At 43.5% G+C, this 26,286-nt stretch overlaps 1 protein-coding gene across 3 annotated transcripts in view; it reads right to left on the reverse strand.

The window, feature by feature from the left end:
- Nucleotides 1-19,750: 19,750 nt before the first annotated feature.
- Nucleotides 19,751-26,286, reverse strand: part of LOC147008676 (lecithin retinol acyltransferase-like) — a 10,761-nt gene continuing 4,225 nt past the window's right edge. The window contains exons 2-3 of one of the 3 annotated variants that reach the window (XM_085864555.1): nucleotides 23,214-23,736; nucleotides 19,751-21,204 (exon numbers count right to left, since the gene is read on the reverse strand). In XM_085864555.1, coding sequence (XP_085720681.1) covers nucleotides 21,052-21,204; nucleotides 23,214-23,687 — 627 coding nt within the window. In that variant the 5' untranslated portion in view covers nucleotides 23,688-23,736 and the 3' untranslated portion in view covers nucleotides 19,751-21,051. Of the gene's footprint in view, nucleotides 21,205-23,213; nucleotides 23,878-26,286 lie in introns of those variants that run through there. The other 2 variants (XM_085864552.1, XM_085864554.1) reach the window with 2 other exon arrangements.

Here is a 26,286-nt window from a genome sequence, read left to right on the forward strand (position 1 = left end):
AGGCTGCTCGGTGCGCGCCCCGCACGAGTCCAGCATCGGTGCCCACGAGTGGCACGAGATGACGGTGATGCGATGGTGGCGAGTTGTGACGGTAAAGGTCGTGGTGGTTGTGGTGAAGCGGCGTTGTGGTTGGTGGTTGTTGCTGTGAAGCGGCGTTGTGGTTGGTGGTTGTTGTGATGGCTGTTGAGACGTGGTTGGTGGTGGTAATAATGGCGGCTGGTCCAAAATAAAGATAGTAAAAGAAAAACGGCTATCCTGAAGAGTCGCAGCCCGCATGAATGACATTTATTCCCTCTAGACAACGGGTTTGGGCCTAACTACACATATACTTACCGAGATATCTCACCTAAGGGACCTGAATGGTGGTTTGCGAATTTGGTCAACCACAACAATATATCTTCTTCTTCTTCTTTCGGCTGCTCCCGTTAGGGGTCGCCACAGCGGATCATCCGTATGATCCGCATAGTGATTTGGCACATGTTTTACGCCGGATGCCCTTCCTGACGCAACCCTGGTCGCCTCTTACGACACAGGGATATGGTACACCTATTTTAACCGGGGTATACACCGGCCCAGTATACTGGTACTCATTTCGCCGACCTCGGAAGGATGACAGGCTGAGTCAACCCCCTGGTGTATTAATTCAGTGGCCCAACGGGGCTTGAACTCAGGACCTCTTGGATCCCAAGCCGCTGCCCTAACCACTGCGCCAACACCAGGCTAACCACAACAATATATATATATGTATATATATATATATATATATATATATATATATATATATATATATATATATATATATATATATATATATATATATATATATATATATATATATATATATATATATATATATATATATATATATATATATATTGTGTGTGTGTGTGTGTGTGTGTGTGTGTGTGTGTGTGTGTGTGTTGTGGTTGTGGGGGTAGATGGAGGAATTTAATTGGGAATTTATGATTGAATCGAGTTGTTTGGTCTGTGGACATGGAGGAGACATCTCAATGTAATTAAGTAGGGAAACTGTGAGCTTCACTGTTGTGTGTCACCACACAGGGGGTGGTGCCATGTTAATTAGGTAGGGTTTAAGAATAAGTTCCCCCAGTATGTAATTGCCCCCCTGTGACTTTTCCCTTTGTTTTTATAACCAAAACCACGATAACAAACAATCGAAGCAAACGTGCCGAGCAGGCAGTAGCCCCGCCTCCAAGGGTTTCTTGCGAGAAAGCCACGCCCTGGAGGGGGTAAGGGTGGTTAGGCATGACATTGAAGAATAAGGGTTGGTTGCACAGTCATAGCAAGAGATTGAGGGCGCACGCATGAGGTCAGTGTGAGCAAGGCACGAGTGCAGAGTAAAGGACGCACGTGGTTGAGAAAGAATGTAGTTAGGCGATGGACTGTAAAAATAGGGCTTTACAGATGGCTTTCCTTCGACGCATGAAGGAGACGGCACGATTCTTGTATTCTTGCTGAGGTGAATTGACTCACGTGGTGAAGCAAGATGCTGGCCTTTGGCTCTTAGTTGGGTCGATGAAGGACGATCGATGCACGGGGCAACTGCACGGGTCTATGAGCCTTGGTGTTGACTGTCGTTCGCAGATTGCCTGGCGTGCATTTGTCCTGCTACTGGAGGGGCGACTTGGCGCCATTTTGTGAGCACCTTCACATGCAAATGGAGTGCCTCGATTCTAATTGCACAAAGATCAGCTCTGGGCCAAGCTAACTGCAATAATAAAGGAAGGGTTTTCTTTTTATTTTGTTTCCCTTTGTCCTTATTTAAGTCTGTGTGCAGAGGCGCCTTCACTTAGACTTATATGTACTTTACGTTATTATTACCTTTTGATTATTGTCCTTTGGAAATATTGGTCTACTTTCATTAAATGTGTTCATTTTAAGCAATGGTATCCGTGTATTTGTCGTGGGGTTCGAGTATAACCACCTCCCCCACCCGTGCATCCATTTCTGTATTGTGCGCCTCCGTCCCTTCGCCATTGCACCCTTTCCCGCACGCGTGATAATCTCCGAGGATCAACGTGTCCACCTCTTAATAAGGAAAAGACTGCTCGGCCGTCCAGGCTGGTGGTGTTAACCACCCGTCACCACAATTTTGGTCGGGGCCACCAGACCCGCGACAATACATATGGTTGCTGAACCACTAACTCCCGAATAATTAATATGTGCGTTATTTTGTTCAACTGTCAAACAAATGTTTGTCTCATGAACGCATCTCTCACGTACAAGGAGAACGTTTATCAAGTCGACTTGGGATTGTTTTGCTGTTTTTTTTTTTCAGAATGATGCTCCATGCAAACCTGAAACCTTCAATAAGTCACTAGTGCAAAAAAAAAAAAAAACATTTCAAATCTGTACAACAATGGCATAAATATAATTATTACCCAAAGGTGTGTTCAAAATGTTTTCTGAAGGAGACATTTAAAACAGTCCCTCAAAGACCAACTTTGTTTTTTTTTGATGTTGCAACACTCGTAATTTGTAAGAAAACATCAATATATTCATTATTTTTCATATATTACCTTTGGTGGAGCATCAGACTTTTTATCTAAGAGTCCAAGGTTCAAGTCCTTATTCAGGTGATGTTTTTTTCTCCAATAAGACAGACATTGTCTTTTGACAGACACAAACAAATTGCATGATATTAATTGTAGGTGATAATAAACATTGAAAAGAGTTAATGCACAAACATGATCGTGCGTGTTCGTGTGTGAATGTTTTATTAACTCCTCCACTGAAGGTGGACAGAGATTATGTTTTTACCCGTTTGTTTGACTGTCTGTCTGTGAGCAGAATATATCAAAAAGTTATTGACGGATTCGGATAAAACTTGGTGGACAGGTTGGGTGTGTGACAAGGACGAATTGCTTAGATTTTGATGAAAATCCGGATCAGGATACTAGAATTTTAAAAGTGATTCTTCACCATTGAGATGTAGGACCCAAAACGATATAAAGCACGATATCTCAATGGTTCTGGATGGGTTGTGACAAATCTTGGTGGATGAGTTGGGTCGGTGAGAGGAACAGGCCGATTAGATTTTGGTAAAGGTCCGGATTCAGATCTGAACTGTCAATGGGATACAAAACGTGTCTAGCTTGGTGAAGATATGCACTCCACCGAGTGCCGTTGTAGTTTATATTGTCTTCACTTCATCATGAAAAAAAAACTTATCAAATCATGATAAGAATTAATACGTACATTATTCCCGTGAGCAGTCAAACAAACGTTTTTCTCATGAACACATCTCTCTCCCATGTGAGGAGGATGTTTTCCCAGCAGGTGGCGATGTCAGGTCGACTTGGGATTGTTTTGCTGTTTAATTTCAGGATGACACTCCATGCACCCTCATCGTCCTCTCTGGCCAGCCTGCCTTCTCGCTCCCCCTGCCTCCCCCATTGAAACTTGGCTGATTGGTGAATTACACATACAAAAATTTCATATCAAACTTGTGAGATTCAATACGTCATGAATGGGAAAAAAACATTTTAAATCTGTACAACAATGGTATAAATATAATTATTATCCCATGGTGTATTCAAAATGTTCTTTGAAGAAGACACGTTAATCCAGTACCTGAAAGACCAACCTTATTTTTCCTTCCAAGTCGCAACAATCATAATATATCAGAAAATATTTTCATATATTCTTTGTGATTAATATATTTTCTCATACTTAGAGACTATATCGCTAAATTGCTCAATGGGGAGAGGAGCCACGGTTCAGACTTTAAATCTGAGGATCCAGGGTTCAAATCACTGTTTGGATGGTTTATTTTCAATAAGATAGACATTGTTATTTGTTATATACACAAGATAAATTGTATTATATAAATTGTAAGTGATAATAAAAATGTTTTCAATCTATATGCTGTATAGAATCGGCTAATGTTGTCTATTTGTCTGTACAACCCTGAAACAAAGAAACTGTGCCTCAAAAAGAAAAGAAAAAAATTAGTAAAAGTTGCTTCAAATTAATCTAAACCGAAGGGAAAATTATCATTTTTCATTCAGAAAATATATTGAACCTTAGGCGGTGTATCGGCAACAGATCGTTGCCTCGATCACTCCCGAATTGTTTTGTTTATTTGCTTTTAAGAAATACTAGAAGACCCATGAACCCGTTCGGTTCCCATTGTGACAGTGGTTGATAACAAAAAAATCATTTCAAAAAAAAAAAAAGATAGCTCAAGCAAACTATACTGCTGAGGTTGTTTGCATTTTTCAAATTCTCCCAAAGAGTATTTGACTGGATCGGGAATTGATTTTTTAATAATTTTTTTCGTTGCCCGATTTGAACGAAACGCGCTACTGCAATACCGCAGGTGAATGGTGAGTGAGGTGGCCCTAAAATCTTTGCGCTATCGTGCACCATTTTGGCTGTATTTCAGGAACATACATACATACATACATTTATACAAGATGAGAGTTTTTACATATATATATATATATATATATATATATATATATATATATATATATATATATATATATATATATATATGTATAGATAGAAGATTGATGCCACAATATCTTTGCCGTTAAGAAATATGATGATTTTGGAATATATCATAGGCTAATGCTGTAAGTTTGTCTCAACCCCCTGAAACATGGAAACACCACTTGGAGAGAAAAAAATTACTCAGTCAAAGTTGCTTCAAATTAATCCAAACTTACATGAAAATTATAATGCCATGTGGAAGGGAAGGGTCCATAACTAGACTGTGGTAAGTGTAACATGGTCTGTGTGTTTCAAGGAGGTGAGATTGTCCTGTAACATGAACCTGTCACAAAGTAAGTCGACTTGTAAAATGTGACACTGAGGAGGCAGCATATGGAATTTATAGACAGGATAGTCATGGTAATATTGTATGCATAAACACCTCTTATTTGTGAGCAGGGCCAGGTGAGGACTTCTTATCACAAAAGGCACATGTCACACATGTGCATAAAGGCCATCACGATCTGTCTGGTCAGCATGTGCTGAGAATAAAGGAAAGACATTTATTTTTATTGGAGCTGCCCCATGCGCGGGACGGCCTGGAAGAGGACTCCGCCCAAGAGGAGGATGAAGCATGCAGAAGCGACCTTGGAGATAGAGACAATGGAGACTCCAGAACTCCCGATGGAAAGAGAAGGATGAAGGGGAGCTGAGAGGATGGACATTAGAGCTCCGGCATGCAGGAGTGAAGGAGGGTCATGACAGCTGGTTCAGGGTGCAACTACTGAGCTGCTGATCACCACTGGTTTTCTTCGTTGCTGGTTTACTTCGTCGCTGGTTTACTTCATCACTGGCTTACTTTGTGGATGGCTTCCAGAACGGGCTGCATCATTGCCTTCCACCCTGCACATCATTGTCAAAGGAAAGTCCTCACCTGCAGTTTTAATGTTTGTACAAATGCGAACTCTGGCACCTCATTTGGTTTAGGTTTTCTTACTTTCTATTTTATCATTACATATAGGTTTGTGCGTCCCCATTTCCCTGTTTGTCATTTGATTTGCATGGTTTGTTCTGAACTGATCGTCTTGTCCACCCCCCAATTCATTATAAATAAATCTTTTAAAAGGTAAGAAAATGTCTTCCATCCATCCGCTTCCCAATGCGTGTGCTGTCAATTTTGGCTCATTTGGGCAACCTTGGGAATTGGTAAAGTTGTAGAATAACTAAACACAATTGTAGGTTAGAAACGAGTCAGCCATTTTATGGGACAAACGATCCTGGTGCTCAGGCATATCATGTTTGTGAGCCTCAGATGTGACAATAATATAAAAATACAAAGGTGGACACAAGAGATTGCATCTTCATGCATATAAAGTGCAGTTAGTACAAAGTTTAGAAATGAGAACCTCACTGGCAGATGGATTGGATGTGGTGGGGCAGTCCTCCGGCCGCCACGGTCTCCCGCTATGACACAGTTAGACTTCATGTGGGGGTCTGCCAAGGATTGTTCTCCAAACCATTGTTGCTGACATTGAAACACTTTGTGCAAGGATAGCCAATTGCATCAGCAGTGCATGCCTGGTGTTGGCTTAATGGTTTGGGTGGTGGGCTGGGGATCCGAGGATCCTGAGTTGAAATCCCACTCAGCTATTGAATTAATACCAGGTGGGGTTGACTCTGCCTGTCATCCTTCTGAGGTCGGCAAAATGAGTGCCAGCTTGTTGGTATCCTGTGTCGGAGTGACGACCTGTCCAGGATTGTGCGTAATAGCCAAGGAGACTGGTTAGGCAGTACCAATGCTCTGCACAGAGTATGGTCCCAATGGATGGATGTTGAATTAATATTAGGTGGGGTTCACTCAGCCTGTCATCCTTCTGAGGTTGGCAAAATGAGTATGACCTTGCAGGGATTATTGAGCCATTTGAGTATCCTGTGTTGGAGTGATGACCTGTCCAGGATTGTGGCCCAATAGCCCAGAAGACTGCTTTGGCAGCAACAACGCTCTGTACAGAGTACGGTCCTGATGGATGGATGGATGGATCAGCAGTGTGATGAGGGATATGTTGGCCAACATGTGTGTTGAAGTTGATCATTGCTTGGATGGGCTATGTACCACTAAAGGTGCACATGTTGAAGTGTACTAAAGAGCACAAGAACTTTATGAATTATGTGCCAAAATGCAAAAATCCAAATCATTGTATCTCTTTCGGTTTAATTGTAATAAAAAATTAAAACCAGAACAAGACTTTGTGGACAGCCTGGACTTCATTTCTAAGCCTAAAATTATCTTCATATAATCCATGGTAAGTTTACCCAATCAAATTTTTGGAATAAATCAACAAGTTGGTAAACTCATTTTACTCTCTTCTATTCTTTAAACAACAAGCCTATTGAACCTCTCATTTTTTGAGGTCTTTCAACTTTCACAAGAATAAAAGGCTTCCTTTTTGGGCCTCTTGGTGGCTTCTCTTTTTTTTTTTCCTTTTTCTCTCGGGATATTTTTTTACCACGTGCTAATACTATAACTGGTAGTGTGTGCGCATGTGTGTTCGTGCGCACGTATTGTTTGAATCTGACAAGGCGGTCACTGAACACAATCTAAAATAAGTCATTTTTGCAAAACCTTTCAGACATGAACAATGGTCGTCACATTTTTCAATACCATCGTCATTTCCAAAACCATCTGCAATAATGATATGCGACATATAGCACCTTTAAATATATAACCTCTTTAACATTGTTGTGTAATTAAGTGAGAGGTAAGTTGTGGTCGAAAAATGTGAAAAAGATGCAATAAAGGAATATAAGTCTGGAGCAATGGTCAGCACTGCTATGGAAACGTGATTCTTTGCAACAAGTTCGCTGTCAAGCTTTCAGAAACAATCCTTTAAATCAGAACATTGGTGTCAGCGGTTGGTGACAGCAATACGAATTACACAGAATAAACAGGGCAAGTTTAACAACAGGATGGGTTTAAGGATCCTCACAGTGAATTGTGTAAAAAAAAAAAGGAGACCTTTTCATTTTATTTCATGAAATCCCGAGTTTTACCTTTATTTACACATTGTAACTCACAACTTCCAAATAAAAAAACAAATTCTACAAATCATAAAATTAATTAAAAATACAAAACTAGAATATCTTGCTTGGATAAGTGTCCACCCCCTGAGTAAATACTTGAAGGAATCACCTTTGACAGCAATTACAGCTGTGAATCTATTGGGATAGGTCTCTACCAACTTTGCACACCTTGATTGGGCAATATTTGCCAATTCTTCTGCACAAAACTGTTCAAGCTCAGTCAAGTTGCGTGGGGGGTGTTGATGGACAGCAATCTTCAAGTCATGCCACAGATTTTCACGTTGATGAATTTCACGAGATACACATTGATGGACAGGATTTATGTCGTGGCTCTGACTGGGCCACTCAAGGACATTTATCTTTTTGTTCCTTAGCCACTTCAGTGTTGCTTTGGCTGTGTGCTTTGGGTCATTGTCATGCTGAATTTCTGCCCCAATTTCAGCTTTCTTGCAGACGACAGCAGGTTTTCCTCGAGGATTTTTCTGTATTTTGCTCCATCCATCCTGACAAGTGCCCTAGTCCCTGCTGATGAGAAGTATTCCCATAACATGATGCTACCACAACCATGCTTCACAGTAGGGATTGTGTTATTTGGGTGATGTTCTGTGTTGGGTTTGTGCCAACTGTAACGTTTTGCATTTGGCCAAAGAGTTCCACCTTGGTTTCGTCAGACCACAAAACCTTTGCTACATGGCTGCAGAATCTCCAGAGTGTTTTTTTGCATATTTCAAACCGGACTCAAAGTGGGCTTTTTTGAGTAATGGCTTCCTTCTTGCCACCCTATTGTACAGGCCAGACTTGTGGAGTGCTTGGGATATTGTTGTCAAATGCACATAGTGACCAGTCTTTGCCATAAAGGCCTGCAGCTCTTTCTAAGTTGTAATTGGCCTCTTGGTGGCTTCTCTGATCAGTCTCGTCCTTGTTTGGTCATCTAATTTGGAAGGACAGCCTGATCTAGGCAGGTTCTTTGTGGAACCATATGCTTTCCACTTCTTAAGGATTGTCTTGACTGTGGTTGAAGGGATATTCAAGGCCTTTTACATATTTTTATACCCATCCCCTGATCTGCACCTTTCCACAACTTTATCCTGGAGGTCTTTTGAAAGCTCCTTGGTGCTCATAGTTGAGTCTTTCTTATGGAATGCACTACCCAGCACAGGAAACCTTCAGGAACAGCTGATTTTATTCTGAAATAATCATAATCACTACAATTTAACACAGGTGGGAGCAAATTAACTTGGTGTGTGATTTTGAAGGTGATTGGTTACACCTGAGCTAATTACCTCCACCACCTAAGATGAAGGCGGTTATGTTTTCACCCCTTTTTGTCTGTTTGTGTGCAGGATATCTCAAAAAGTTGTCGGTGGATCCGGATGACATTTTGTGGACAGATTCGGTGTGTGACAAGGATGAACTGATTCGATTTTGGTGAATATCTGGATCCGGATCCGACTACTAGAATAATTTAAGTGATTCTTCACCATTGATAGTGCTAAACCGATATACAGCACAATAATTATCTCAAAACGTTGTGGATAGATTCAGACGAAACTTGGTGGACAGGTTGGGCATGTGGCAAGGATGAATTGATTCGATTTTGATGAAGATCCAAATCTGGATCTGGATACGAGATTTATTTAGTTTTTTAAGCGATTCTTCACCATTGAGAGATGGGGCCAAAAACGATATAGTACTGTATAGCATAATATTTTAAAAATGTATTGGGCCCGATGTGTTCTCGTGGATCAGGCATTACGTGGTGGAGGTATGCGCTCTACCGAGTGCCCTTCTCGTTTACAATTGCTATTTATAAGGGAGTGGATACTTATCCAACCAAGATATTCTCATTTTGTATTTTTAATTGATTTTCTGAAATTTGTAGAATTTGTTTTTTATTTGGAAGTTGTGGGTTATGATGTGTAAATAATGGTGGAAAAAGTCTCATTTAATGCAATTTAATTCCAGGCTATCAGGCAACAAAAGATGTAAATATTGAAAGTTGGTGTAGACTTTGTGTAGGCACTGTATATATTGTAACGGAAATGGCCCTTATTGGACTACTAAATATAGGATCAGCTCAGATCCCTCATTAAATGCATGTTTAGCTAGGTTGTGTGGTAAAATGGACGTTACATGTGTATCGGGAAGTGACAGGCTGTTTTACTGTTTGTGCGGTGGTGGTGGAACGAGAGCTCCCTCTTCTTCCTCCCCCATCACGGATGAGGCTCCGCCCAGTAGGCTGAGAGGGTGTGGCCGGAAAGAGGAAGTGAAACTCAGAGGCCACGAGCGCCAAAAAGGAGAAGTGAAACTGAAATACGAAAACTGCGGTCGGCTTGGCTGAGCGAGGTGTGCGAGGTGTGTCGAAGCGAGCGAACGAAAGAGAAACTGGAGAGAAAGAGTGGAGTGTGTGGAAAACAGTCGGGTTTTCGAGGCGTGCTCAGGGTGGCTTCAAAGCGAGTGAACGAAGGCTTCGTAAAAGGGTTCATTCAGTGTGTGGAAACAGTCGCTCTTGAGGCGTGCTCATGTTTCAAAGCGAGCGAACGAAAGAGAGGCGGCCTGCACATCGAGTCGGCGATCGACTCTTACGAGGAGGTGATTCTGCCATGAGAGAGAGGGCGGCCGGCTTTGAGAGGCGAGTGTGGAAAAGGAAAGAAAAGGTGATTCCACAGAGAAAGAAACTGAGAGGATGGAGTTGAGAAGTCGGGCTTCGAGGAGGGAAGGCAAAAGAGGAAACGACGGAGCCTCTGACGGTTCCTGCTCACACCAACGGCTCGACACGTTTGCCGATCCGCTTGCCGGAGCCCGGCACCTCGATTTGGGCCTTGTCTGGTGAACAGGCCAGGCCTGGATTTGTATGCTGGACCTTGAGAGAAATCAGCTGAGGCCCATCGTCGACCTTACGCGGGGTCAGAGCGTACGGAGACCGCGTGCGGTGCGGAAAAGGAAGAGTGCGGCACCGCCATCTTGCCACGCGGCATCTTGCCACTTTTTGACACTTTCCTCTCGTCCATGAGACATCACCAAGTACTCTGTCTTGCATGCATGCTGTCTGTCTGGCTTGTTTGCACGTTGTTTAAGGCATATCTTGGTAGTGACCCCCTCGAAACCTGTAGTCCGTGGTTCCCTGGTTAAGAACAGGTTAAAGATTGTTAATAAAAGCATTATCATGAATGTTTTGCTTGTGTTGTGTTCCCCGATGTTCCCCAATAAATATGGTTGGTTCATATGAAGTTGCCGCTATGGATTAATCCGTGTTGCGTCAAGGAACGATCCGTTTGATTGGCATTTAAAACCAAAATGGTTACAGACTGGCAGAAAACGCTCGGCATCTGACACAACCAGTCTGTAACCGGGGTTCTATTTCCCCAACTGGTAATGTGCAAGGATTACGTTGGTATCGCAAATGAAGACGCTTGACCCGAGGCCTGTGCTGAGCCGGCCGACATTATAAACCCTGCAGACTGCTGTGGTGAGCGTAGTGCCAAGAGTCGGGCGAGAATCCTGCCACCCCGGATCCGCAACAATATCATAGAACTAACATGCTTGGGATTTTAATCAGTTATTCACTGATCGTTTCGGCTTTGGTTAAAACCGAAAAACTTTAATCCTTTGAGTTTGTAACTCATTCACTGACTGAATACACTTTGGTTTCAACCAAAAAAACTTTACTCTCATTGTGAATAAAAACTTTACTGTTTGAGTTTTTAAGTTATTCAGTGACTTTTTAGACTTTTTCTAAAAATGAAAAACTTTACTCTCATGCATGGGTTCGTCAAAATGTTAATCTGTGGGCTAATAAAAACGTTACTCCTTTCCACTCACCTAAGCACTATATATTATACATGTGTATCGAGCTGGAAACCTGGTACTCAGATATAAGTTGAACAAGCAAGATGAATTGATGGAGAAAAAAAAAAGACCTTTTCAAATCCACCAGCTAATTCCACAGAGCTGCTCAGAGATGACCCCTCTCTCTTTCATGGCCCCAATCCCATTATACACCCACCCCTCCCCCAAACCCCACCATACAGCCCAACCCTCCCCTGTGCGCTCAATCCTCATTTCCCACGAGAATGGTCGATTTCCAAAGAGCAATTGTGATGCGGTGGAATCCGCTTATTGGCTGTATTTACACTGTTTGCGGGAGTGGAGAAAGAAAGAGTCGTGCCAGAACTCATCGAGTTAGATTTGGCCTTTGGGATGGGAAATGTGTTATAAGAGGTTAGGCAATGAGATATCACAATGCATATAGAATATCACAAGGAAGCAAATTGTCTCGAGCAATTAAAGCTCATTGATTTTTCAGGGTTTCGCGTTTGGTCTTTGGCTAACTGAGAAGGTTTACACCAAGTTCGTAAAAAAAACTTTGCATTCCATACGTTCGTAATAACCTTGCACCGAGTTTGTGCAATTCATGGACCTTTTAGACCTGTTGTGTACCAAAATTAGATGGAGTTGCGAAGATCCAAATTTATGTTTCTCCACTTGGCGATAAAACTGATTGCCGCATAAAGTTGTTGGAACCATTTGCAGTCCGGTATATAATGCTGGGTCATTGAGTCAAAGGAAAAGAGAGTTCTTTGTATGAGGATGTGCTGAGAGCTCTTCACAGTGAATAGTTAAACAAGAGGGGATCTGAAGTTCTAAAAAGGTGGAGAAGCATGATGGATGGAGTCAAGACGAAAAGAAGGATCGACAAAGTTGATTCGATGGCGAGATTTCCTTTGTTGTGACTTCATTTACGGTGTGTGTGTAACTCTTGATTAACTCAACAACCATTTGATACTTTTTTTATGCAGTGATGGAGGTTCCTCATAGGGTGGTTTAGAGGTTTAGCGAACTCCTCTTTGAGCTATCTCGTCTGGGTTTGATTCCTGATCCGACGATAAACTGTCTGATTGGTGCTTTGTTGGCAGGACGTTGCATAACAAAATGGTTCTTCCCTCGGATGTACGTTAAACTGGGTTAGTGGTTGTTAAGTATCGCACGGTGTCTTTCATGAAGAGTAAGCGAGATATTGCCAGCACCCTGGCCAAATTCCAAAATCTTCAGTTGAATATCCTGTGTCGGAGTGGCGACGCATCCAGGATTGTGTCGGGGTGGCGACACGTCCAGGATTGTGTCGGAGTGGCGACACATCCAGGATTGTGTCAGAGTGGCGACGCGTCCAGGATTGTGTCGGAGTGGCGACACGTCCAGGATTGTGTCGGAGTGGCGACACGTCCAGGATTGTGTCAGAGTGGCGACGCGTCCAGGATTGTGTCAGAGTGGCGACACGTCCAGGATTGTGTCAGAGTGGCGACACGTCCAGGATTGTGTCGGAGTGGCGACACGTCCAGGATTGTGTCGGAGTGGCGACGCGTCCAGGATTGTGTCGGAGTGGCGACGCGTCCAGGATTGTGTCGGAGTGGCGACGCGTCCAGGATTGTGTCGGAGTGGCGACACGTCCAGGATTGTGTCGGAGTGGCGACGCGTCCAGGATTGTAAACCTAGCCAACTAAACTCTCGCGGCAGCCGTACCCACCTAACGGAGCGAGAAGGATAAACGAACAGCATAAACATATACGATATGCACCTGGGATACAAACCCAGAGCCACAGCACAATGAGCTATTTGGTCAGGTGGAAATATCAAACGGGCCAAAATTAGATGTATTTAGGAAGATCCAAATTTGAAAATGAAGGCACCGCCGATGTGTTCAGCTGCCCAGCAGACATGGCTCAGGTCCGATTGTTTGTAACACTGCGGACTTCATCCAGCACACTGTGCAGGTATTGTGTGTGCCAGGTGTTAGGTACATTCGCAACAGTGACTATAATCATGTAACTACAATTTACACATATGGCAGGCGAACTCGTACTATCCCAAAGCTTGCTGTCATTTGTTAAATGAGGTAAACTCAACTTGATAAACCGACCAACTGTTGATGTTTTTAAAAATTAAATTATTTCCCTTTCAAGAGATGTAATGACATTTACGGTCCTGTCAACATCACGGTGTAAAAGGTAGAAAGCTAGCATGCGCTCGTGCACCTCAAGGCTTTGTTGTCATTTGCAAAATTCTCTGCCATGTAATGATTTTGTAGCTTGTTCTAATTTTATAATCTTGGAAATTTTGAAATAAGCCAATCTGGCCTGGAAGATCAGTCTTCAGCATGACAGCATGCTAAGCAATCCGACAAAGAGCGGTCCAGGTGGCTGTCAGAGACAACTGACAAGGATGGATTTGGCTGAAAGGCGTTGTCTGAAGCATTCATTTGAGCCCAAATGCACCCATGTCCCTTTTTCTATTCAGAGCTCATCCTATCCATCATTTCCTTTGACAATTCCCACATCGTTTTAAAACGTCGCGTTGGTCTCTCTCGGCATGCTTTCTTGAAATTCTGCACTTTGCATGAAGAGGCATAAAACACGTATGGTACATCACTTTTTAAGACAGTATATTTTGGCAGGGTATTTAGGGTAGCAGTTTTTCAGCTACCTCAGGAAGTGACGTCCCTGCTCATGCAAGTCCCATGCTCAGCTGGCTCCAGCTGGGAGTACATGGCATAGGCCCCTTGTCCAGGGAAACAGATCCCTGCTGCCTCTTTAGGCTAAGGCTATGAGAAGGACACTCGGCTATCAAACCGCACCTGTAGGTCAGCCTGGGCAGTGCTGCACCTTAAATGTGCCCATAAAAATCAGTGGTGGCACCAATCTAGGCTCTACTGTGCAGAACCTGCAGATAGCTATGTCCACGATGGACAAGGGTATCCATCGTCATAGCTACGACATGGCCAGTCTGCTCTGCCTATGTGCATCAGACTTCACGTTGCATTTACTGCACCTGCAGCCAACGATGCTCATAGGAATAGAGAGTGGGAGAGGGATAGGGGGTGTCACACACCTCCATCACTTGAATCGCTTCTCTGTGCATGTTTTCCCCTTCATTAGCACCTGCTCACCTGCTCACCACCTATCTCTACCTAAGTCCTGCAGCAAGGGAGGAATGATGTCAGAAATAGGCAGAAGATGCTGCTGGGAGTCCCTAGTCACGAGTCCACATGTATGGTAGTCCAAGTGGGATGATCATTTCATTATTGACCAGGAGCAACAGAGACATTCATTTCCTACTTGGGCATCAGAGCAGCCCTCTTAAGGGGTAGCACTGCTCTCTCCACATGGAGAAGGGGATATAAAAAGTTCTCCAAAGAAAGCTTGCTCCACTTAGGCTTACCTGCCTACCTTAGCAGGTTTGTCATTCATATCTGCAGTCAAGAAACAACAAATAAAAATAAATTAATAAACAAGAAGCCTAACAAATGTAATAACAAGACACTGTTTCAGCGCCTGGAATATGCACACACTGCAAGACAGCAGCAGCTGTCTCGAACGTTTAATGGCCGTAAATTGGCACGATGTGGGATAGACATTGCAGCACTCGGTGAGACTCGCCTAGCTGGTTGAGGAACAAGACTCCAGTTATAAGTTCGACTGGAGCGGAAGTCAGAAAGTGAAAGTTGTCAGGCAGGTAGTGGTTTTGCAATTAAAAACCAAGCATATAAACCTTCCAGATGCTGTCCCAACTGGTATGAGTAAACATCTCATGACTGTGTGACTCAAACTTGACAATGAACTCCATGCAACCATCATCAGCGCATACGCACCTACGATAACAAACATAGATTAGGTCAAAGAGCAGTTCTATGATGACCTATCAGCAGTTATGTCATCAACATCTCATAGTGACAAGCTTATTTTGTTGAGGGACTTCAACGCCCGAATGGGACACGATTAGATTGCGTGGTTAAAAGTGAGCAGACACTACGGCATCAGCAAAAAGAACTCCAATGGCACTTTGCTGCTGATGCAATGTTCAACCAATTAGCTCAACATTACAAACTCCAGGTTCCAACAAGCTGATAAATACAAAGCCACATGGATGCATCCACGCTCTAAACATTGGCACCTTATTGATTTTGTCTTCACCAGGCAACTCAACTGGCATGGTGTCAAGCACACACGTCATGAGAGGCTCTGACTGCTGGTCTGACCAGAGGCTTGTTAGGAGCAAAGTGTCACTCAAACTCAAGCCTCCTGTGAGAAGGTAATGTCTCAATCCTGCTGCAAAGCTCAACACTCAACAGCTTAAATTCAGTGACGTGCAATCGCAGCTTCAACATCATCTCAATGGCACCTTGGAACAATTGGGTCTATATACAACCAATACTGAAGTGGGATGGATCATTATAAAAGACATCACCTTCAGGACGTCTTCTGACCTTCTCGGTTTCATTAAGCATAAGTCACAAAGACTGGTTCGAAGAGAATGCCTCACAGGTTAATTGTTTACTTCACTCCATGCATGGGGCTCATTGTTGCTGGATTGACGACAGAGGCTCAGCGAGCAAACACTCCTCTGACCTGCAACTTAGGAAACTCGCACAGTCAAGAATACGTTCCATGAAAGACAGTTGGTAAGCAGCAAGAGCGAAAGAAACTCAGTAGTAGGCAGCCAATACAAATAATTTCAAGCGCTTCTACACTGGTCTAAAGGCAGTCTATGGACCGTCTTCTTGAGATATCGCCGCACTCCATAGCTCAGATGGCCAGCACCTTCTCACAGATCCAAACAAGATCTTGGAGCTCAATGCTGAACACTGTAATGGTATCCTCAATTGCCCCTCCTCCATTTCAGATGTGGCCATTGACTCTTCCCCAGTGTCCTATATTAGAAAACCTTACCCACCCTCTGATTAAAAAAGAGACTATGAGAGCTATCAAAGAGATGTGATCTTGAAAGGCCCCTGGGGATCATGGTATCACCTCTGAGGTTCTCAAATTTGGTGGTGCCAACCTCCTCACAACTACACAACACCATCTGGAGTGAGGAGTCAGTAACCCAGGTCTTCAGATATGCCACAATAATTCCCCTGTACAAATGCAAAGGTGATAGGTCATGTGTCAACAACTTCTGTGGCGTGGCCCTACTGTCGATGCCCCGCGAGCATTCACGTCTGCTGTCGACGCCCCGCGAGCGTTCATGTCTACTGTCGACACCCCACGAGCATTCATCTCTACTGTCAATGCCCCGCGAGCGTTCATGTCTGCTGTTGACGCCCCGCGAGCTTTGGCATCTGCTGTCGCGCCCCGGGAGCGTTCACGTCTGCTGTCGACACCCTATGAGCGTTCGCGTCTGCTGTCGACACCCCACGAGCGTTCATGTCTACACCCCACGAGCATTCATGTCTACTGTCGACGCCCCGCGAGCGTTCATGTCTGCTGTTGACGCCCCGCGAGCTTTGGCATCTGCTGTCGCGCCCCGGGAGCGTTCGCGTCTGCTGTCGACGCCCCGCGAGCGTTCATGTCTACTGTCGACACCCCGCGAGCGTTCATGTCTGCTGTCGACGCCCCATGAGCGTTCATGTCTACTGTCGACGCCCCGCGAGCGTTCATGTCTACTGTCGACACCCCGCGAGCGTTCATGTCTACTGTCGACACCCCGCGAGCATTCATGTCTACTGTCGACGCCCCGCGAGCGTTCATGTCTGCTGTCGACTCCCCGCGAGCTTTGGCATCTGCTGTCGCGCCACGGGAGCGTTCACGTCTGCTGTCGACACCCCATGAGCGTTCGTGTCTGCTGTCGACGCCCCGCGAGCATTTATGTCTGCTGTCGACGCCCCGCGAGCGTTCATGTCTACTGTCGACGCCCCACGAGCATTCATGTCTGCTGTCGACGCCCCGCGAGCTTTGGCATCTGCTGTCGCGGCCCGGGAGCGTTCACGTCTGCTGTCGACACCCCATGAGCGTTCGCGCCTGCTGTCGACGCCCCGCGAGCATTCGCGTCTGCTGTCGACGCCCCGCGAGCGTTCGCGTCTGCTGTCGACGCCCCGCGAGCGTTTGCGTCTGCTGTCGACGCTCCGTGAGCGTTTGCGTCTGCTGTCGACGCCCCATGAGCATTTGCGTCTGCTGTCGATGCCCCACGAGGTTTCGCGTCTGCTGTCGACGCCCCGCAAGCATTCGCGTCTGCTGTCGACGCTCCGTGAGCGTTTGCGTCTGCTGTCGACGCCCCACGAGCGATCGCCTCTGTTGTTGACATGCTGGGATCATTCGCGTCTGCTTTCGATGCCCTGAGAGTATTTGCATCTGTTGTTGACACCCTGGGAACATTCTCATCTGTTGTTAATGCCCTGGGAGCATTCACTTCTGTTTTTGATGTCTTGGGAGCGTTTACATCTTTTGGTGATGCGCTGGGGCCTGTTGATGCACAAAGAGCACCACGAGTATTTGAGACTGTTTGTTCCAGATTATCTGCTGTTATGTGGGTCGTGCTGGAACACGAGACACAGGAATGAGCCGTGCGAGGACCGGTGGTGGGCGGCCCATGGCCTGGAGCCACAGTGAGGTTCCTGGGGGTGTTGCACAGCTCCATTTAGACTCGCACCACAAGCTTCTGACACGCTGGCACATGCTTCCGACACTCCACACCCATATTTCCAATCCTTACACCCCCCCTTGCAATATTTGGCCTGACATAACCCCACATGGTTGTGTGAGGTAAGAGAGGACTTGCCCCCACACTCAGTTCTGCTTTGTTCTCCTCAGTTCTTTTCTCTTCTTCGAGGATTGAATAATAGCCAGATGTCTTTTGTTTAAGGAGAATATGTGTTTGGGTTAAGTCTGCTATTCTGTGCCTTTTGCCTGGAAATAAATATTTGATGATTGCGTGTGTGTGTGTGTGTGTGTGTGTGTGTGTGTGTGTGTGTGTGTGTGTGTGTGTGTGTGTGTGTGTGTGTGTGTGTGTGTGTGTGTGTGTGTGTAGATTCCATTTTCCAAGCTGCTCGGTTGTGCTTTTTTCCATTGATCTGACAAAGTGTGTACCTAACCGGTAGATGGGAAGTTTTTGCCCCCCTGCTGGCTCCACGGGTCAGCCAGCACCACACCCACTGCATTGCTCAACAGTAATAAGTTCTTGAGTGCACGCTGAGGGTGTGGACCCTAGCTTAGGTAGTTGTAGGAATGAGTAGGTAACACAGCTGTGCACACGCGGACACTGCTCGGTGTAATTGCTCAAACCGGCGTCTGCAGTTGCTGAACAACCTGTCGGGCCACTGAATTATCCGTGGCTGTTGGCCTGAGAGTCGTTTGTGGTGGCGTGTCTGAGTACGCACCTTGTGAGCCCGGCACACATGCCGATACTGTCATACCATAACAACATATATATATATATATATATATATATATATATATATATATATATATATATATATATATATATATATATATATATATATATATATATATATATATATATATATATATATATATATATATATATATATACACACACACACACACATACACATATATACATATACACATATATACATATTCACACACACACACACACACACACACACACACACACACACACACACACACACACACACACACACACACACACACACACAGTTTTTTATTCAGCCATTGTGCAACTTTTCACTTTTGGATGTACACAAGATAAAAGCAAACTACAAACAGCATATGAAAGCATAATCCATAAGATTATATGACTACTTGTGTTGTTGTTAATGTTGTTGAACAACTACTCCCTGGGTTTCTTGACGAGTTGACATTTTCTGACAAGGCAGTATTCCAATCAGTGGCAAAGTCCACCACCACAATTACCGCATCTGGGGGACACAAATACTCAGGAAGTCTGGCAACATGAAAGAGGCTCACCGAAAAACCAATGACCGGTGAGCTCTCAGGAAGTCATGCATCATTGGTCCTTTCTGTTTTGAAGAAGCAACAATGGTGAAAGTTACTTTGCAGTGTTGCAGAATTTCTTTATCCCTGAAATGTGCCGATTAAATCTTTCAGGTTGCATCTTGTTTTTTATCTTTCAGATAAAATAAAGTCGATGGGAATTTGGGGGAATCTCTCCAGCGGCTGAAGATACCTGGCACAAAGGGAGATGGTTGTTTTTAGAGGCCAATCAAATTCAATGACAATGGAGTAGATGACTGAAAAAATAAGTGCATAGGTAATTTTAAAATCAGGAATCCCTCGTGTGATCTGCACATGCTCATAAGTTTATGAATATTGTTGAACATATCAAAAGAAAAGAGTAAGTTTAGTTTATTTACACATACAATGGATGTTTGTATATATATATATATATATATATATATATATATATATATATATATATATATATATATATATATATATATATATATATATATAAACAAACAGAAACATCTTGTGGGTGGGCACACAAAATAGACTGCTCAAAAATGTCCACTTGCAGATAGCTGCAGTCTACCTACAAATTACTTCCCTGTCATCGTTTTTCCCCCAATCATGAATGTGAAGAAAATATTCGGTCTGATTTTGGCTGTTTCAATGTCAGCTTGGAAGCTGTCACACACTCGTGCTGTTCAGGGTCGTGTTCTTCGACAAATATTTTCCTCGCATGTGGATGAATGACTTCTCAGCTTCCCTTGCCAACATTTTTCAAGATATCCTACAATTGCTGCACAGTTCTTAACCCAAAATAACAAGCGGGCCATGGATGCATTACTGACTGTCAATTTGCACGAAACAGAAAAATGGTCCAAATCATGGAATTTGACTTTCAATCAGGAAAGTACCACAGAGTAACCATGTCTCTCCAAAGATGTTGAATAACAAATCCACTAACCTTAATCGTTAATAAAGACACTCTGTTGATATACTAGATGTCAAGAACCATATCTCCAGACTGGCCACTAATGTTTTGGGGAATTCCTCCACTATGCCAAGTTATTCCTGAGATAACTTGAGCTGCAGTTCCTGACCATGCACTAAGCCTTAATTTGCAGACATATTGAACATGTCACCATTGAGGGATAGTTATCAAGCATCCTATCTGCCCACCTTCTTCCATCTTTATCCCATCAAGAAAAATCTTAATGATTTGTTTCTTCCATTAGGAAGCTGAGTCACAGAGCTTATTGCTTGTTCAACAGAGGCAGGTAGATTAATGCCTATTTCTCTTCTGTGATGTCTTTGAAGACCATTCACCACCTGCCTAGTTCATTATCTGCCACCCTCCTGGACTGCTCTCTCCCAAAGTCATCTGCCAACCTTCACTCATTATTTCCACTCTTATCCTTCTTCTTTAACACTGTCTGTCTACTCCCAGTCCTTCTCTACCCTATGCACGTGATTTAGTCTGATGTAATGACCTCTCTCTTTCAGTGGCATTCAAGACCACAGGCATCATCGCTTTGTTTATTGTCATAATTTAGGTCTCCGATCCACAAGATTATTTCTCAGATTTATCCATCAAAATGAAACCAATTACAACACATAATTTTGAGCTGAGTAAAATAATGTTTATTTTCATTTTTGTGCTGCCTCCATTTTATAAGCACTGCTCTTTCCAGAAAATTAACTGAGTGCAATGTTGACAATGTAAAATTAATTACTGCGTAATTGTGTCTGGCTTTGATTACAACAATGTGCAAAATGTCTTGTGATGCCATCTCTATCCAGCCATCCAAATGAGGAGTGACATTATTGCTGTGAGGAGAGTAACAATGATGGAGGGGCCGAAGTAGGATGTGAAGACCAAGCCAAGTAGCACGCTGGGCAAAATGCTCCAACGATCACGAATGCAACGCTTGAGAAATGCACATAACTAAGGAGAAATGGGGAGAGAGTTGGGGACATCACATACCAACGCCATAAAAAGGCAAATGGGCAAGAGTGTTCATTCAGATTTACAAAAAGCTTATGCCAACAGGTCTTGCTCTACTGTTTTAAGCCTAAACCCTCGTAAGGCCCATGCACTGCACCTGGTGCAAGCCACTAAGATAAGACAAATACGGTCAATATGTACATTTATATTCCCAAAGCAAGACCATATATGTGTATATATATATATATATATATATATATATATATATATATATATATATATATATATTCTATATATATTCTATATATATTCTATATATATATGCATAACAATTGGTTTACATCAAACTAAATCATGTGCATAATATATATGCATTTATATATAATGTATATGTGTATATATATGTCTATATAATATATATATATATATATATATATATATATACATATACACATATACATTATATATGTACTGTAAATGCATGTATATTTATTTATTACATATTGTGAGGCGTGAGAACTGCGTCATCTGCATGTAAGGGTGCAACTCTCGAAGGCTAAAGTAAAATGACTATTTCAGTGATAATAATCATTATTATATTTACTTAAGTTGAAATGTGGAAACGGCTTTTGCTAAAGAGAGAAGAGGTGTGAGTTGAATGGCAGTACTTCCTTTTTTGTCGAAAATATGAAAACATCAAGCTCTTATTCCTGAGAAAATGTACTTTTAATTACCTCGGCCCCCTCAGGTGAAGGAGGTTGTGTTTTCTCCCCTGTTTGTTTGTTTGTTACTTCCAAAATCGAAGATTTTTCAAGCATATTGGTCAGTCGATTTTGTTATTCTGTCTGTCTGTCTGTCTGTCGTCAACAGGTCACAATTTTAAACCGATCTTCACAAAACTTCACTACGTGGTACAGTTTGAGATAAGGAAGAAGCCTATTGTTTTTGAGGTCAAAAAGTCAAAAGGTCAATCGAGGCCCAAGGTCAACAACTCAGGTGGTGTTTCTAAAATCCTCAATTTTAATCCGATTGACTTGAAATTTAAAGAGGATTTATATTTCAGGTCACTGAATTCAACCAGCTAATTATTTTTTCGGTCAACATCAACCAAAAGGTCAACATAGGCCAAAGGTCAACAACTACTTAAGGTGGTATTACTAAAATCCTCAATTTATATCCGATTAACTTGAAATTTGAAGAGGATGTATAGTTATGGTCACTGAATTCAACCACCAATTATATTTGAGGTCCACATTGACCAAAAGGTCAACATAGGCCGAATTTGCAAAATTGTGAACAGCGGTGCTAATGTGAAGCAGTTTCAAACTTTAGACACCTTTGGATAGAGTGAAGGAAGCAAGTAAAGAACACTATTTAAAATTGAATGTAGCAAAAACAAAAATGATGATCATCTCAATATAAAGGCACTAGTTGGAACAGTGACTCTCAAGGATGAGGAGGTGGAAGTAGTATGAATACTTCTCTATTTACGATGTCTGTTGAACAACAAGTATGATTTAGAGTGTGGAAATTAAAGAGTGATTGGAATGGCAAAGAAAGAGGTAATTGCGATAGATTCAATTTGGAAACAAAGATCAATCAGGAACAGAATAAATAAGAGCACAGAATCAAGCAGATGGGGGAGGACTTGTACGTACATGGACGCTACAGCCGTTCAGCCTTCCTGACCAATCTGAACCAAGAAGAATAGGAAGAATATTTTGGAAAATTCTTTTTAAAGGAAAACGTTGGCTTGTCTTGGGTTATTGTTGGTTTGTGATTATCCCGTTCATAGTAATTTTTCAACTCGTATAATGAGTGAACAGCACATGTCAGACTGAGTGCAGAAAGTTTGTATAAGCTGTTACTGAAATAAAAAATGAGATTTTGCAGGTATTAGCACATTTTGTTAAGGTACAAGTGTGTACCTTAACCTAAAATAAAATATGTACCTAACTATCGAGCTAATCTATTGAACCAGGTTTGCACTGAGCACTCAAAGTGCTTACCTTGTCAGTCTGGAGGCTCCGCGCTGTCCCGTAGCGACAGTAAGTGACAAAGTGTTCACAATTGTTCCAAAGTAGGCTGTACACGAGATCTCCCAGGTAATGTTCAGCACGTTGGGCGACTTCCTCGGGAGGGAGAGAATTTAAACCTTCCAGGGTCCCGTCTTCACTGTCCAGCACGTTTACCCGCACGACCGGAGCACCATACACGAAGTCCTCCAGGCAGTCGATGCGAACGGTGCCCTTGCGTGCCATACATCCCAGGATTAGGCGAGTATTTGTGACGACGCTCGTCAAGAGTCGCTGGTCGTTAGTAAGGAGTGGAAGGATATCCGGCAGAAAGTGAGCCACTCGCCTGTTGCCCAGGTAGATGCCGAAGTGCGTGAATATGGTTCGCGGAACTTGAAGCATGTCTCCGCGCTTGTAAGCACAGCCTCTGAGTTCCTGCCCCTTGGGGAGTTCTTTACTCATCTCCATGTGTGCGTGGAGATGGACACAAGAGAGCCCTCTACTTCAGGCAGAACCACTGAGAGCACAGAGGACTTCAATCACGTGAGATTGCAAATAAAGCTTGACACTGCACTCGATGATTTCAGCTGCACATGCAATAAAAAACATGGCATAATTAGTGATTGAAAAGTAAAAAGGATTCTTCCTTCCAGTTTAAAAATATAACCTGATAGTCAAAATTTTGCACACACACACACAGGCACCACCACCACCACCACCACCACCACTACCAACACCTCCCCCCCCTCACCCTCCCAAACGCATATACGAACACCGATAGATGCACCATATCTACACGATCTACATATAACCGATGTATTACCAACACTGTATATTTGGGTGTGAGTGTGTATGTGTGTTACACAATATATATATATATATATATATATATATATATATATATATATATATATATATACATACATACATACATACACACACACACACACACACACACACACACACACACACAGAATAAAGGTGAAAGCTCGCCAATATAATGTGTTATATACAAATACATGTGCAGTGTTCACAATTGTTCCAAAGTCCCCCAGTTAATGTTCAGCTCGTTAAGTGACTTCTTCAGGAGGTTGAGAACTTAAACCTTCTTGGGACCCCTCTTCACTGTCCAGCACAATTATAATGTATTATATACATACACATATGTTGTACATGTATGGAACTTTAACCAAGTCTTTATGCTATAAGCACAGCCTCCTAGTTCCTGCCCCTTCAGGAATTCTTTACTAATTCATTACTTATCCTTACTTTACTCATATGAACAGGTACATACACTTTTATATGTATATATATATATATATATATATATATATATATATATATATATATATATATATATATATATATATATATATATATACAGTCAAAGCTCGTTACTATGCCACCTCGCTTCTATGCCACTCTCGCTATTATACCACTTTTGCTCGGTCCCGACAAAATTCAATACAAAATAAATTTACTATGCCACCCCCTACTCTCGCTACCATGCCACTACTGTGTGACTGTTAAAAGGCACGAGTCATGAAAAAGTCTGTATTGCGCAGTGCTCGATTATCACACTCACGTCCAAAGGCGAAGCGACGAACTACAGTCCAGCTGCGCACAACATAACTCAATACGTACGCGCACAGTCAGACTGTGTCAAAACACGCGATTCTTCTCCCCGATGCCATCCACAACATGCCAATCACAACACGCACAACGAGACACAAAAAAGCGCGAGCACACACACAGACACGCAGGCACACGTACAACAGTGACATCATTTTTTTTCAAATTCAGCCCATAATGTCAGCTCAGAAACGCAAGCGAACCGACTTTACGCTGAAGGAGAAGAAGGAGATCATCGATGCCGCGAAGAAGGAGCCGAATCAGTCCAAGTTGGCCAGGGAGATTAGCAAGAAATGGGGCGTCGAAGTTAAGAGAACCACCGTGAAGGGCATTCTCAGCAAGAAGGATGCAATCGAGGCTACAATCAAAGCTGGATTTCCATCGAAGCGCATGAAGTTGACGCAGGCTCACGACCCGAAGCTTGATGAGGGAGTGCTCATGTGGCTGAAGCAATCAAGAGGACAGAATGTGCCTGTCAGCGGCGATCTGATCAAGGAGAAGGCGATGAAACTGGCCGAGCTGATGCACATCCCAGACTTCATGGCGAGCGACGGTTGGTTGGGCAATTTCAAGAAGCGCCACGGCATCACGTTCAAGACAGTGCAGGGCGAAGCTGGAGCGGTGGATTCGCAATCCCTTCTTGAGTGGCAACAACAGGTTCTCCGGCCCTTACTCGGGCAGTTCTCCGCAGACGACGTCTTCAACCTAGACGAGACTGGACTCTTCTGGCAGCTGCTTCCGAACAAGACTATGGCTTGCAGGGGAGAGCGGTGTACTGGAGGAAAGAAAAGCAAGCAAAGGATCACTCTTCTGGTTGGGGCAAACATGAGCGGCAGCGAGAAGTTCCCTCTTCTGGTGATTGGCAATTCCAAGAAACCCCGTGCCTTCAAGAACAAAGAGATCCCGGTCAAGTACAAGGTGAACTCGAAGGCGTGGATGACGGCGGAGCTTTTCGAGGAGATGTTGCATGCGTGGGACGGACGACTCGGCCAGCAGGGACGCAGAGTGCTGGTCTGTCTCGATAACTTCTCTGGCCACCCTCCCGAGCTCGAGCTGAACAACATCCAACTGGTCTCTTCCCACCCAACACGACAGCCAATTCACAAGCAATGGATCAGGGAATCATAGAGAACCTCAAGCGCCACTACAAGAAGCTCCTGCTATGCCGCCGGCTTGAGACCATAGACGAGGGAAAGGAGTTCAAGTTCACGTTGCTCGACGCTCTACACGTCGCCCGGCGTGCTTGGGAGCAGGTCGGCAAGTCGACGATCAGGAACTGTTTCGCGAAGGCCAAGTTCATCGAAGAGGAGATCCAAACTGAGCCACAGGATGCGGAGCTGCCCGACATCTGGGAAGCTCTGCCTGCCGAGGAAAAGATGCACGAGATCGAGGAGATAGGGCTGTCTGACTTTCTCGAAGCCGACGAGCGCCTCGC

Source organism: Eptatretus burgeri, chromosome 18, assembly GCF_056783735.1.
Source record: "Eptatretus burgeri isolate ZD-2024b chromosome 18, Ebu_testis_v1, whole genome shotgun sequence".
In the NCBI taxonomy this organism is placed as follows: Eukaryota; Metazoa; Chordata; class Myxini; order Myxiniformes; family Myxinidae; genus Eptatretus; species Eptatretus burgeri.